Raw genomic sequence first — 16210 nt, forward strand, 5'->3', positions numbered from 1 at the left:
AATTTTTGTGATAGTAATTTTTTTGTCTGTAAATTCCGCTCTGGTGGCAGCTGGTAGTAGAGGTTCCTTTGCTGTCTCAGAGTTTGTTAATGTCCATTTGTGATTTACTAGTGTAACACAGCTTATTAACATTTCATCACAAGTTACTGCACACATTGCACTTACATTAGATTAGCTTAGATGTACTTTTCATTCCAATAGATCCATGGTGAGGAGAACATGTCAGAAAATGAGAATACACAATAAATATTTACAAAGAAAAATACTGGTAAATATGGTAAAGTACCTTCCACAGATCCCAAGTGGTCCTCATGGATGTGGAATAAATCCAGAAATCCTAAATACATTTTCATTTGAAAGGTGATAGCAGCCTTGTTCAATACAATGAGCTACATACGATAATTCTTAGGCTATTGTAGCCATGCATCATCAAATAGAAAAATCATTTTACAACACTTATTTACGATGATCACATTACTGCACTTAATTTGTATAGAAGTCAGAGAGTTCTAACACCCACATTATTTGATATTATTAGCAATATACACACATCAGTACTACGAAAAACCAGCCAAAGTTGCAGATTTCACTTTTTTTTTTTATTTACTCAGTGACTAGTTTTGGGCTGGGATGCATTTTCAAATCATCATGCCAATAGTCAAAATGGTATTTCCAAAAATACAAAAACCATGTTAAAAATATATATGTATTATGAACTGCAGATGAACAGTTACATAACACACATATATTTTTGACACAGTTTTTGTATTTTTGGACATACCATTTTGACTTTCTGGCACAATGATTTGAAAATGGGTCCCAGCCCAAAACTAGTCATTGAGTAAATAAAAAAAGTGAAATTTTCATCTTTGCCTGGTTTGTCACTGTATTGATTGCTGACCTGCAATTATTCCAGCATGCTGCAAGTTTGTACGTACACATCAGCTGGTTATACTGAGAAATTCATCAGTGAAGTAGAAGAAGTTGCCCACCAATAAATCCTTTAGGCTCATCTTAGACTGAATTTTATTAGTAATTGAACTTTTTATGGCTGCTGGTAAGCTACTGAAAATGTGCATTCCTGAATAATGGACACCCTTCTGGAGCAACTTAAGCAACTTTAAGTCGTAATGATGATTATTCTTATTTTAGTAAGGGGCAATCAGAGAGTTTCCACTTCAGGGCATTGCTGCAGTGTATATGCAATGTTGCGTGACTCCTATCTGGTTATACAAGAACTGACATGTAGCAAGGGGTTGGTGTAGCATTCACGTCTTTCTGATGTGCATGCGGTGAGTGCAGAAATGTTAACTATGATGACCTTATTACCAAATGGATCCAAACAGAACCAAAATGCTGTTATTCTTTTCTTGGCTGCTGAAGGACAAGCACCAGTAGATATCCATCATAAAATGAAGAGTGTGTATGGGGCAACATGTCCATCAAAAATCATCATTGTGGAATGGTGCACCAAGTTCTGTGGTATAAATGATAATTAACTGAAACCCTCAGCTGCCAACAGGTGTTGTTGGTATACTTCGATGGGGGCAGCTGGAAATGTGTGCTCCGACCGGGATTCGAACCTGGGATCTCCTGCTTACGTGGCAGACGCTCTATTCATCTGAGCCACCGAGGACACAGATGAATAGTGTGACTGCAGGGACTTATCTTTTGCACGCTTCCTGTGAGACAGGAATCGTCACCTTAGTTGGCACAAGTAATGAGTGGATGGGCAAATATCTGTTAGGAACATTATGTATGTAGATTGTGGACAGTTGGAAATGTGGGTCTCATAGGAAGTGTGCAAGGGATAAGTCCCTGCAGTCACGCTATTCATCTGTGTCCTCAGTGGCTCAGAGCATCTGCCATGTAAGCGGGAGATCCCGGGTTCGAATCCCGGTCGGGGCACACATTTTCAGCTGCCCCCATCAAGGTATACCAACAACACCTGTCAGCAGCTGAGGGTTTTAATTAATTATCATTTATTTTGGAGAAGCTGCATGATCATCAATGGTATCTGTTCTTTTGAGAACAGTTACTATCTTCATATAAAGTTCTGTGGTGGCTGAGATTTGACACAAGATGCTGGTCAATCTGGGACGCCAGTCTCATCCAAATGGGAGGCTTTTGAGTACCCCATCTATAGTCCTGGTCTCTTTCCCATGAAATTATCATGCCTTCAGTCCCTCAAAAAAGGACTTGAATGGTCAATGATTCCTGATGGTCGAGGAATGCAGAAGGCAGGTACGGACTTCTTCACACAGCAGGACATGGTGTTTACCAAATGGATATCTTCAACCTGGTGCATCATGGGATGACTGTCTCAGTATTCATGGTGAATTTGCCTGATTGGCACGCTGATTCTGGACTGTACAGCCTTTGAATGGAAGCTTCTTGATCACTCCTTTAGTATTTGCTCCATGAACTGAGCTTTTGCTTTGAAAAAGGGATATATTTTTAATGCCAAATTTCATTCAGGAATGATAGCACTGCACACACATCCTTTCAGTTGACATCAGGACCATGTTGATACACCTGCCTCTCCATTACATTATTTGTACATCTTCATTTGTCTCTCTGTAAAATCTGAATGAGCATCCCTCCACAATACATGAGATGTTGAGCTCAGGGGTGTGAAACGAGGTTAGCGTTTTCCATCACAAATCTTTGTTTTGTAGTAACATGCATTATTCTCTGAAAATATATTGTGGAATGACAGAGATGTTTTATTTTGTAAATTTTTGTCAGCTGCAACATTTTTTATTAAACCTTACTTTGCTTATGTAAGTAATGCTCAATGTATTATTAAAGAGGTATTTCTTAAACATTTTGGTTTTAGCTATACCTTTCATTTGCTTGGGCAGTTTGTTGTATGGTTTGATTCCCTGGCAGAAAACACTGTTTCATATTTTCTTTTTAATTTTTCTTAGTACATTTAAGTTATGTCTGATTCTTTTCCCATTTTAATAACTAGAGCTGTTAGTGTAATAACTGTTAATGTTTATCTTGTTATACATAATACATTTGAAGTCAATGCATACATTAAAATTCACTTTCCTTGCTACTGTAAGAATAATTCATATTGTATGCCATGACTGGTTGTTTCAGCTTTGGAGAGCCTTTGTGACACATTGCCTGGAGAACTTTGTGCTCACATCTGTATACCACTTCCAGGATCGTACCGGTGTGAATGTAGAGAAGGCTTCTCTTTAATGGCTGATGGAAAATCATGCCAGCAAGATAATTTACCTAACAGGTATGACTAAAATTCAGGCAAGAGTACAGCTTTAGCATTGGTGATAAGGGTTCAAAATTGATTTGAATCATCCATGATCCACAAAAAATAACTTTCTGTCCATTAACTGTTTGGAACTTTTCATTTGAAGCTTTGCTTGCTTTGCTCTGCTCTTGTCTGTTGATTGATTCATTTAAGTATCTGCTGCAAGTCTATTTAGAAATGTATTGCTAACTTTTTGTACATGCTTTCTTTGTTTGATTCTTCACTTGGCAACTGAATTTACAAGTTGCATTAGGCTACTTGATTATCCTTTGAGATACTACACCTCATTTCATTTGTTAATAATTCTAATTTAATATATTTGATAACATGTGCTTAATTCTATAAAATTCCACTGACTGTTGTACAAAGTCACATTGATGTTTAATTATTTGGGCCAAAAGGCAGCAGTACAGAACCGACCCTAAGAATAGTTGAGCCAGAATTATTGAAGGTTGTGTTCTTGCTCAAACACTACAGTTTGCTACTGAAAGAACCTCAGTGAACACATAGTTGGTTTGTTCATCCAAATGTAGCCAGTGAGCTCACATGTAGGTTGCATTAAAATTTCTAGAGGGAACTTTTCACTGAGCAACAAGATTGATTTTGTTATGAAACACACAGACAAATCAGTACTGTACATCAGATGGGGACTCGAACTTAGGACGTAGTTTTTTATTGGTGATGTCTTACTGAACTATCTATCCATGACTCATATCCTTTCTCTTACACTATGTGATCAAAAGTATCTGGACACCCCCAGAAACGTACATTTGTCATATTAGGTTCATTGCACTACCACCTACTGCCAGGTACTCCAAATCAGTGACCACAGTAGTCATTAGACATTGTGAGAGAGCAGAATGGGGTACTCCTTGGAACTCAGGGACTTCGAACATGGTCATGTGATTGGCTGTCACTTGTGTCATACGTCTATATGCAAGATGTCCACTCTCCTAAACATCCCAAGGTCCACTGATTATGATGTGATAGTGAAGTGGAAACATGAAGGGACACATACAGCACAAAAGTGTACAGGCTGACCTCATCTGTTGGCTGACAGACTGCTGACAGTTGAAGAGGGTCGTAATTCGTAATGTGTAATAGGCAGACATCTATCCAGACCATCACACAGGAATTCAAGACTGCATCAGGATACACTGCAAGTACTATGACAGTTAGGCAGGAGGTGAGAATACTTGGATTTCGTGGTTGAGCGGCTGCTCATAAACTCCACATCACGCCAGTAAATGCCAAACGATGCCTTGCTTGTTGTAAGGAGTGTAAACATTGGACGATTAAACAGTGGAAAAATTCCCTTGTTGTTTTGCATGGTACGATCACAGCACAGGCATACATTGATGTTTTAAGCACCTTCTTGCTTCCCACTGTTAAAGAGCGATTTGGGGATGGTGATCGCATCTTTCAACACAATCAAGCACCTGTTAATAATGCATGGCCTGTGGCAGAGTGGTTACATGATAATAATATCCCTGTAAGGGACTGTCCTGCACAGAGTCCTGACCTGAATCCTATAGAACACCTTTGGGATGTTTTGGAACGCTGACTTTGTGCCAGGCCTCACTGATCGACATCAGCACCTCTCCTTAGTGCAGCACTCTGTGAAGAATGGGCTGCTATTCCCCAAGAAACCTTCCAGCACCTGATTGAATGTATGCCTGTGAGAGTGGAAGCTGCCATCAAGGCTAAGGGTGGGCGAACACCATATTGAATTCCTGCGTTACCGACGGAGGGCATCACGAACTTGTAAGTCATTTTCAGTCAGGTGTCCAGCTACTTTTGATCACATAGTGTGTCAACTGATTAAAAATGTGACACAATTTTTGCATGAATATCTCAGGTGGTAAGGGCATTTTCCATGAAAGATAAATGTACAAGTAAACTCACAGTCCACTACAATGATTTAATTTGTCAGCAAGTTTTCTCATATTAAAAATTAACAGCCATCAAAGATTACTTGCTATAATCTGTTGGTGCCTAAAAAAGAGTAGAAGTACCATTTATACTGTGGAGCTATTGTTTAACCAGTAGTCCTTGTTTAACTTTTATGTGAACAGTTAGGCTGTAAGCAGTACTGTAACAAATAATGTTAGTAACAGTGATTTTTTATCCCTGAATCTAGGAACCCCGATTATTTACAGAAGATATTATTCTGCAATGTGCTTTTAATTTACTTTTTCTTTAAATCTGTAGTGGTACCCACTTTCTTGTTTCACATCTGTAGGCATGCTGTTAAGACTTCTGTACCAGAACATGAAGAACCAATTCTGAATTCCAGATAAGGAATTGAAGTATATGTGGGAATTATTTTTGTATCATTCCTGTTGGTTGTGTGTGTTGCAACTTATTTGTTATGATTTTGATTACAAGGAACAAATCTCAAGAAAGAGTAAATTTGCTGGGGATTGATTAAGTTGGTCTCTGTAGTAGTTCTCTCAAGCTGCTCACTCATCTGCATTGCTTAGTTTTCTTAATGATAGCTTTTGCATGAAAAAAATTCCTTCAGTTACAGCTGTATTATCTTAAAAATTAGGAGAACTGTAACTAAAATTAAGAAATCTATTCATAAACACAAAATATTCTGCCCTGTGGTTTTGGTCTGTTGGATCAGCACTAGGTGATAGAGATGTCAGTACCTACTGCTACATTTCATACTGACATAATTTTCAAACACGTTTGAGCAGTTAGTGTATTCTATAATATAGGGGCAACCAGGATCTCTGCATATGTGCGGCCCTTTGGCACACTGGCCACTCTCTCTCATTTCAGTGCCCATTTCCCCAACCATCCTGCTATGCTGTCTGAGTGGGAACTGCAGATGCACTGTTTAGCTTAGACAGTAGAAGAGTTGTGCCCAGAACACAGACTGGCTCGCATGTGACTTGGTTTCATATTATGCCATATTAGAAAATTCAAGAAACTTAAGCTATGTATCATGGACAGCAGTGTTACACTCTTACTGACTGTTGGTACAAGTGCATATGTCTACAAAAATAAAAATAAAAATTAAATTGAAGTTGAGTTTGCAACTACATTACATCACTAATATTGTGTGAGCCACATAGTCCCATGTAAAATTCTTACAACATTTCAACTTACATATAGAAAAAGATGCAAAAACAAATAGTCTCTATAGAATCCCATTAAGGATTTAATCTACATGTTAAGGGGAAAAATTATTACCTATCACTTCTCTAGTCATGGTATCATGGCTACAATTCTCAATAAAATATATCAGGAAAAAAAGACAATTCTCATCATGATTTAATTACTTCTGATTCACTGAAGACAAAATAAAATTGATATCTGGTATAAACTGTCAGCACATTGACAGGTACAGGTAATTTATCTGATTGTCATCAATCAGGCTGCCATGTAATCATGACATATTTAGTTCCCTTATCGAAAAAATCTTTCGCGCACATATGTTGATCCAAACAGTATATCACTTTTATAGTCTCAGTATAGAGATGTGGAAACTCTTCCTGAGGAAAACCTTCACAGAATTCCTGGACAGATGTAACATAATAGAATTGGTCTTTAATCAGAAATTACACTCCTGATTAATCAAATTGATTTGCAAATGAGCAGGGGCAGTATCAGCTGATACAAGAAATGGTCCTGAAATGTCTCAAAAACAGATGTGAGGTTGGCAGTGTCCCACAAATGATTTGAAAAATGTTCCTGTATTTCTTCCAGCACCAAAATGAGTTGTTGAAAATTCACATTTTCTTTAACACCAGAGAACTTAGAGAAATGGAAGATTTTCTTTTTCAGAAGTTGTTTCTTTCACAATGTGATTTTGATTGTAAATACATCCACCTTTCCCATTAAATCAGATATTAAATGCAGTCAAGTCAACTAAAAATGTGAGGTTTGTAATCCATTCTGAATCTTCTAATGTTAGTTCATGCTTTCCTTTGTGCTTCACGAATTGAACAATAGTAGATCTTCACCCAAAAAATCATTCCATGTGTGCCCCCTCAACTTAACCACAGTAGAAAATCTCTATACTGTTCTGTAGTTCCATCAAAAACTGCTTAAAGTGACATTGTAAGAGTCCATCTGACTTTAGAAAATTTACTATTCAGACCATCAGTTTCATATGACATGCTCTATCCCCGAAAACTTAGCACAAAATGCTTCTTGGTGTGCAAAACAATGGCTTAAACACAAATGGTTTGTTGATCATTGTAATTTTTTGTGCAACAATGCTAGGAGCCCATTTTGTGCCACTCACATCACTAGCACTCCACAGTAACACTCCCAGTAACTAAGACCATCATGTTCTAATTCAGGCCAAGGGCTTCAATTGCTTCTTCAATGATTTTTGACAAGTCTATCCCTCTGATTATGTCTTGCATTGGCACCATATCTAATAGTTCTTCTGTCATATGTATATTGCTGTTGACTCCCTGAACATAAACTGCAAGTTGTACTGTGTCCAAAATGTCGATCGACATGTAGAGCAATTGAGAATGCAATGAACTTGCTGTGATTGTCAATTAACTGCCTGTAGACATAGACACCCATTGCCATAACAGCTATCTGGTGAGTTATCGTTTGTCATGAAAGACTGATTTTGAAGAACTTCTGTACCTCCAATAGCACCATGAGTTCCACTGTCCCAACAATGTGCACTTTAATGAACTCATCATCACTGAAAGGTTTATTAGATCTGGCAATTTTGAGCTTTATTTTGTAGCTAGCATTTAATGATGGGCTGCTACAGTTTTTTGCTGGCTAAAACTAAAGAAATAGTACAGCAGACTGTAAACACATTGGATTTCTATGGGGAAATACTTAAAAAATGCAAAGAACACAAACACAATGATTTTCATATTGAGATCAAGTTACTGTGCAGTACTGCCAACTAGATTTTCTCTTTCATTATAACTAAATCTTTAAATTCCTTATGCATTGTGGTGTAATGCCATTGTATAGTATATATGTGGTGCTACTGCATAATACACAGAGAATTTTTGTCATTCTCTTTGAAAAAGTGCTAAAATTCCCATTCATATTTCAGTGATCGTGACAGTATGTTGCTAGCTGCCTCTTTTTGAGTGTATATGCCACTGCAACCACCATTGTTCTTTTACATTTCCTTTAAACCACAAGCAAATAGTGATGGCACTTTGAAAAATACCACACCATATATCAGATGAAACAGTGCCATGTTGCTCTACTACATGAAATGTTGTGCCATACTGAGTACTTCCATGAAGGATTGAGAGAAGTTGAGACAGACCGAGCCCTGGCCCACACATGGCCTGCACATTGTGCACACCTACAGTTTTGCATGTTATGGCCAGTCCTGCTATAATAGTATCCAACCTGAGCAACAATAATATTTTCAATTAATCAAAGTTTGGATTTCAGACGAGTTGATCAACTGAGAATGAGACCAAATTTTACAGGCATTAAATAGCAAAATAGCACCAGATGGTATTTTCTGTCACCTACGTAAGGCACCTGACTGTGTGAATTACAATATTCCAGATAAACTGAGGCTTTGTTGAGTTGATGGTATAGCCAACCAATCAATAATATCATATCTAACTAGAAGAATTAAGAAAATTGTACTCAATAATTTTACCAAATGTAAGGAGGGGATATTCTTCTGTGTGGGGATAAACCAGTTAAGGGCTTCCACAAGCCTCAATCTGATGTTCACTACTGTTTCTCACATATGCAAACAACTTTTCATCCAATATGCAACATGCAGACCTAGTTCTTTTTGAAGATGAAACTAGTATTGTAATCAGTCCAAACCTACTTACGGCAAAAGGACTTACTCTCAATTTCAAAAAGTCACAACGTAATCAGTTCTGCACATCTAGATGTACTACACCAATGATAAGTGTAATTCACAATGAGGAAATAATAACTAGGGTGTAAACATCAAATATTTTAGATGTCCATATTGATGAAACTTTAAACTAGAAAAATCACACATTTGAACTCCAAAAAAGACTCACTTCAGTCATATTTGCACTTTGAGTCATTACAAATCTTCAGAGAGACATGTCAAATGGAATAATGTTCTGGCACAATTCATCTCTAAGAAAGTCTTCATTGCTTAAAAACCTGCTGTAAGCATAATGTGTGGAGCTCACCCACAATCATCTGGCAGACAACTGTTTAGGGAGTTAATCATTTTAAATACTACTTCATAATATAATTATTCCTTCATGAGGATTGTTGTAAATAATCCACTGCAGCTCAGAACAGCGATATACATAATTGTTTCAATACCCGAAGAAAAAAATTACATTCATTATTCCACAGTAACGTTATTTTTAGCATCAAAAGGGACACAATGCTGCCACTAAAATTTTTGGTCACTTCCCCAGTCATATAAAGTGTCTTGCAGGCAGCAAAGTTAAATATGAAAAAAAAAAACTGAAAAAGATTCCCCTTGACAACTCCTTTTATTCTGTAAAAAGAATTTCTATTTTTGTAATGTGTAAAAAGTTGTGGGTAGGAATTAATAATTCACATATTTATTAAAAAAAATAAAAATAAAGAAAGCACTTGTAAATAGTCAGGACGTAGCCATACTTACACATGAATGTTTGGTGTGAATGTAAAATGACTCATTCCCCCACAACTATAATTAACTTTACTAATGATCAGTGGAACTTGAAACTAACTATACTGTCACAGAAGAAGCTGAGTAACACCATGGTGTAGTGGCTGTGATACTAAACTGTTGTATGTAGGGTCGCGAGTTTAAAACTCACCTGGACTGTACAATTTTAATTTCTGTATTTGGTTCAAGTACGTTCTAGAAGTATCCAAAAATGTCAAGAATCATTGTACTGGAATGTTCTGAAACTGTATATATACTGTATGTGTTCTGGCCGGAGGCAGTTCGCTGCACACTCTTGTATGTGCAAGTGGTGAATAAACCTTTGTTAAGTGAAGTTAGTGTTCATCATTCATTTACTTACACCTACTTCCACATGACATTATTCTGGTGGAGGCACTGGGTATTTTACCTTGTGATAGTGCACATTATCGACGACATAGTGGCGACCATCAGGCCACGACAGAGCCACCGTTTATGTGGTGAGTAACCCAAGTTCGAGCCATATTCAACAGATCTCAATCTATCAGAGACAGCAACTGTGTCCCACCACATGAGACATCCTTCCAGATTCTCTGGTGATGATGGCCAAGACCAAACAAATGGCTGGAGGTATATGAGTGTATAGCCAAATTTAACATATGAGATGACACCACGTGTTCAGAAGGCACTTGGATTGCATGCGAGCAAGAAACCGATACACTTCAAGGGGTCATAAGGGAGGAAGTGGAACAGACATTGAACCCAATCTCTTGTCCTTCATTTCCCTTTAAAACAGTGAAAAAGTCGAGACCCAGGTGGAGTTTCGTTCCTACAATGCTGCATGAGTAACCTTTTGGGCACCGAGGAAGACTAACCCCTGGAGGACCCAGGGTAACCAACCAGTATGTTTCCACTGTGGACAACTGGGACATGTGGTGTTATATTGTAGAGAAAGGCAGCAGATATTTGATGATGCCTGTGCCAGAAGACAGCAGACCAATCTTAGCCAACGCCAACTTCTGGACGATGAAGCCGAACAAAAAGATGGGGGTGCAGGATGATGTAGGTCACCATCATCACAAGCTAGCCACTGGAGACGATGCTCCCCAACATGTTGATCAAGGTCTACACCGCCATTTAGAAGCTCCAGCCGATCACCTAGCCACCGCAACCTGGAAAACTAAAGGGTGTGACCTTACTTGGAGGTGAGGCCACCGAAGAGAAAAATCCTCCTCCACTGATCACTATAAAAATGATAGGAAACTACATTGATATCCTCATGGATGGCTGACCAGCCCAAGCTCTTGAGGACTCCGGAGCATCACATTCAGTCATTTCGGAGAAGTACCATTACCAGTTGCAGAAAACCCTGTTCATTGACAACAAAACATCTCTGCTGAAGATGGCTAATGGGAAATATGTAAAACCTATAGGAAGATGTACCATTCATGTGGGTATAAGTGGCCATACACAGCCCTTAGAATTCATCGTCTTACAAGAGTTTAGGCATGATGTCATTCATGGATGGGACCTTTTGAAAGCTTCTCAGGCAATTATAGATTGTGATTGCTCGAAGATTATGCTAGATGAGATGAGAAACTGTGGACAGGAAGATGCGCATCTGAATGGGAGGAGACTATGTGTGCTGGGTGAAGTGATCATTCTTGCAGTTGGCACTAGAAAAGTAACTGTCATGTGTCATGCCATGTGTCAACCCATGGATCTTGTAGTGGAATGTAAGAGAAGCATACCACTGAAGAATAACTTGGTCATCCCAACCTCTGTTATCTCATTTAAGAATGGATTCGATGAATTATTGGATAGTTAACTGTCACTGAGAACCGCAGATCCATGTGCTTGTGCATAGCAAACAATGAGCCGTTAATTGCAGAACAGCTGGGCATCATAGAAGCCTCACATACCAAGTCTGTGGGCGAAATTAGCACTACCACAACGAGACAAGATCTTCTAGCTCGACTATCACCAGATCTCACTAAGGAACAACAGAAGAAGCTACTTGCCATTCTTCAAGAGTTCTCTGAATGCGTCAATCCACAGGTGAAGAGCAAATTAGACAAATCAATGGTGAAGCACTGGATTAGAACTGGAGACCATCAACCAATAAGCCAGAGACCATACCGTGTGTCAGCAATGAAACATTGAATGATTCGTGATGAGGTAGAGAAAATGATGAAAAATGACATCATGCAGCCTCGCAGAGCCCATGGTCATCACTAGTGGTTCTCGTCAGGAAGAATGATGGCAGTTAGTGCTTTTGTGTTGTTTACAGGAAGCTTAACAAGATAACTAAAAAGGACATTTACCCTCTTCCACAAATTGTCTGAAAGGGGCTAAGTTTTTCTACACCATAAACATGTACTTGGAATACTGACATATCAAAGTAGATGAGGATGATCATGAGAGAACTGCATTCATCACCCCTGAGGCCTCTATGAGTTTCAGGTAATGCCGTTTGGTTAGTGTAATGCACCAGCAACTTTTGAACGAATGATGGATAATCTTCTAAGGCACCTGAAGTGGACAATGTGTCTTTGTTATTTAGATGACATTAGAGTGTTCTCAGAGACATTTGATGAACACATAAAAAGACTGAGAGCTGTTCTTAAGTGTCTCCAACAAGGCAGACTGAAACTTAATCCAAGAAAGTGTCTCTTTGGAGCAAAAGAAATCAAAATACTTGGACAACTTGTGTCAAATGAAGGTGTGTGGCCAGACCCAGAAAAGCTATAACGGAATTTCCTGTTCCTAAAAGTATTAGAAATGTGAGAAGCTTCCTCGGATGGAAAAGAGAAGGTTATAGCCTACACTTCTAGGACACTTACAAAAACTGAGAGTAACTACTCAACTACAGAAAGAGAATGTCTTGCTGTGATCTGGGCCATGTGCAAATTTTGACAGTATCTCTATGGAAGGCCATTCACAGTTGTTACATACCATCATTTACTTTGTTGGTTGACAGGTCTTAAGGATCCAACTCGCCAGGTGGGCACTACGCCTTCGAGAATATGACATTACCATGATGTACAAAAGTGGAAGAAAACACCAAGATGCCGACTGTGTCTCAAGAAACCCTGTGCAAGACCATCAAGACTTTGATGAAGTTAGTGACTGTCTCACTGCACTCCAGGATCTCTCTGCTGAGCAGAAGAAGGACGTCAAGCTATCTCAAATTATGCTTGCCTAAAATCGGTCAGAGGATGTGAGTTAATGGATTACTCTGCAAGAAAAACTTTGATCCGTTCGGAAAGAGGTGGCTACCAGTGATTCCTAAACACGTGTGCTTAGATGTTCTACAGAAATTCCATGACACACCTGAGGCTGTACATTTATGATTTATTATGACAAGCAATAGAATTCACAAGAGATTTTTCTGGCCAGGTTTATTTAGGAATGTCCGTCACTGTGTGCTGCACTGTCAGTAGAGGCAGAGGAGAAAGGCAGTTCCTCAGAAACCACCTGGCCAACTCATACCAATTCCACCAGCCGAAACGCTTTTTCCAGCGTGTTAGATTGACCTCATCGGACGATTTCAAATGTCTGGTAGTGGCAATAGATGGATTATTGTTTGCACTGATTATATTACATGCTATGCCATTACAAAACCCATGAAAACAGCTGAAGCATCCAAGGTAGCCTAATTCATCATGGAAGATATAGTATTAAAACACAGTGCCCCAAGGTCATTTATTACAGATGGAGGGAAAGCTTTTCAATTGAATCTTGTGACAGAGATAAACGGCTGGTGCAACATTACTCATCACATGACGACTGCCTGCGATCCGCAAACTAACGAGCTTACTGAATGCCTTAATAAGACCTTGGCCGACATGCTCTCAATGTTCATCAATGTTGAGCAGAGCATCTGGGATGAGGTGCTACATTTTGTGACGTTTGCCTACAACATGGCCAAACAAGACACCACAGGATTTGCACCAATTTTCCTAGTGCATGGGCATGAGGCGACGATGACGATGGACACTGTGTTTCCATTACGCCCTGATGATGTGGACAATGACTACATCAGCCAGGTATTAGCCAGAGCTGAGGAAGCTTGGCAGTTAGCTCAACTCCACACGCTGCAGGCTCAAGAAAACGTTCGCTGAAGGTATGATGTGAGCCACTGCCCTGTTGTCTACCAGCCTGGTGACCTCGTCTGGATCTTCACCCCTGTTTGGAAGATTGGTCTCTCTGAGAAGCTCCTGAGGCACTACTTTGGACTTTATGAGGTTGTAAGACAATTGTCTGATGTTACTTATAAAGTTGAAGATTTTGACCCCGACAGAAGACGATGAAAGGTCAGACATACGGTCCATGTCCATCGAATGAAGGATCCTGCAACCCAGGGTAAATTCGAAGCTCCAGCAACAGGCAACTAGCAGAAAGGTGGTGAAAAGCGTAGTGGCAAAAGAGGTTCTGAGATCACCGCCAGGGCGAGAATCAGTCATTGTTAGTCGGAGTATGCTGGACCAATGACTCGTTCCCGCTATATTCTTAATGAGGGAGCAATGTTGCAGAAGTAGCCGAGTAGCACCGTGGTGTAGTGGTTGTGATCCTAAACTGTTGCATGGAGGGTCATGAATTCAAAACTCACCTGGACTGTACTATTTTAATTTCTATATTCAGTTCAAGTTCCTTCTAGAAGTATCCACAAATGTCAAGAATCATTGTACTGGAATGTTCTGTAGCTGTATATATGCTGTATGAGTTTTGGCCAGAGGCAGTTCACTCCACGCTCTTGTATGTGCAAGTGGTGAATAAACCTTCATTAAGTAAAGTTAGTGTTCGTCATTTATCTATTTACAGCTTCTTCTACATGACAGTATGATTAACATTTTAATTTATCTGAAGTGCTTTTCATATGCTATCTGAGGGAAAGTCACTAATGGGTGGTAGCATAGCTCTCTTGATCTGGAAGTAACCATTTAAAATTCTGGTGTATGTAGAAATTCTTATCACAGTTAATTGGTAAGCAATGAGAGGAAAGATCTTGTCATAATGTTCCTGGTCACCATGGTGACAGCCAGCTGCGGTGGCCGAGCGGTTCTAGGTGCTTCAGTCTGGAACCGCGCGACTGCTACGGTCACAGGTTTGAATCCTGCCTCGGGCATGAATGTGTGTGATGTCCTTAGGTTAGTTAGATTTAAGTAGTTCTAAGTTCTAGGGGACTGATGACCTCAGATGTTAAGTCCCATAGTGCTCAGAGCCATTTGAACCATTTTTAACCATAGTGACAAACATTGTCCTGGGTTGAACTGAAAACTTCCTCACAGTGTCTCACTGTGTGAATGCATGTTACATTGTTGATTATGTTCTAGTTATATGTATTGCTCTTGGGTGTCCAGCCAAGCGCAGTTATTTATGAAAATCAATATTTCAACAGCATATCATACTGTCATCTTCAAGTGATACCTGTACAGTGAGCACCTTTGTTGCATCTCACCTCCTTTATGCTATTATCGCTCCCCACCCTTTTCCTCACTGCCCAGCTGCTCACCGCATGGGGTGGAGTGTTGGGGAAACATGACTGCCGAATGCTACATATAAATTCCAGTGCTTCTGCTGATCCTGTTGAATGTGGAAGTTGTTCTCAGCCCATAGTGTGACTTCAGTTGGCAGAACACTGGGTGCCACACTTTACTGAGAGTAAAGCCACTCTCTGTATTGTTTAGCCCATCAGCCACTCATAATTCAGCAGCCTCCTGTAGAACAAAATGCCAAAAGGTGAGATCTGTCTTATCACTTCTGTTTGCTCATATTTCTTTGAATGTTGTGCAACTTTAGCTTTTGTGGATATCTTGAGTTTGGTGTGTGTTCTGTGCTTCTGGCATCTTTCCTCGACTGGCTGTAAAGTCTGCCTGATGTATGCACCGAATAAGATAGACCGCAGTTTATACATCCCCCAGTCACCTTTCACCATACCTGATAGCACATGTGTTTTCAAAGGCAGGTGGAAAATGCATTTAATTATCTTATCCCCCTCATTGTGTTCTATTTTCTGGCCCTGTGCCTTCTGCTTGAAAGCATACTGCACTTATTTATCATCTTATCCTTTCTTTAATATGTCCTTAGGATGGTTGAGTTAAAGTAGCAGGCTTTCTTCACCCAGTATTAAACAGGCCTTGTTGACCAGTATATGTAGCACATACTCACGCTATGAAGAATGATAGCAGACTGAGGCATGCAGGTATCAATCAATGTGGGTGGCTTTCCTGGACTCAGTGTGTCCTATAGTTCTGACTACTTTGCATTTAAGTAGGACATCAAAAAAGGTGATTTTGCCATTCTCTTCCATGCTGGGATGCAGAGAGTTCAGATGT

At 39.5% G+C, this 16210-nt stretch overlaps 1 protein-coding gene across 4 annotated transcripts in view; it reads left to right on the plus strand.

Annotated features, from left to right (window-relative positions):
• Window positions 1–16210, plus strand: part of LOC124722859 (fibulin-1-like) — a 649840-nt gene that overhangs the window by 187686 nt on the left and 445944 nt on the right. For all 4 annotated transcript variants that reach the window (XM_047247987.1, XM_047247986.1, XM_047247989.1 and 1 more), the window contains one exon: window positions 3109–3256. In XM_047247987.1, the coding sequence (XP_047103943.1) occupies window positions 3109–3256 (148 nt within the window). The remainder of the gene's footprint in view (window positions 1–3108; window positions 3257–16210) is intronic.

The sequence above is a fragment of the Schistocerca piceifrons genome, chromosome X, assembly GCF_021461385.2.
Source record: "Schistocerca piceifrons isolate TAMUIC-IGC-003096 chromosome X, iqSchPice1.1, whole genome shotgun sequence".
NCBI lineage: Eukaryota > Metazoa > Arthropoda > Insecta > Orthoptera > Acrididae > Schistocerca > Schistocerca piceifrons.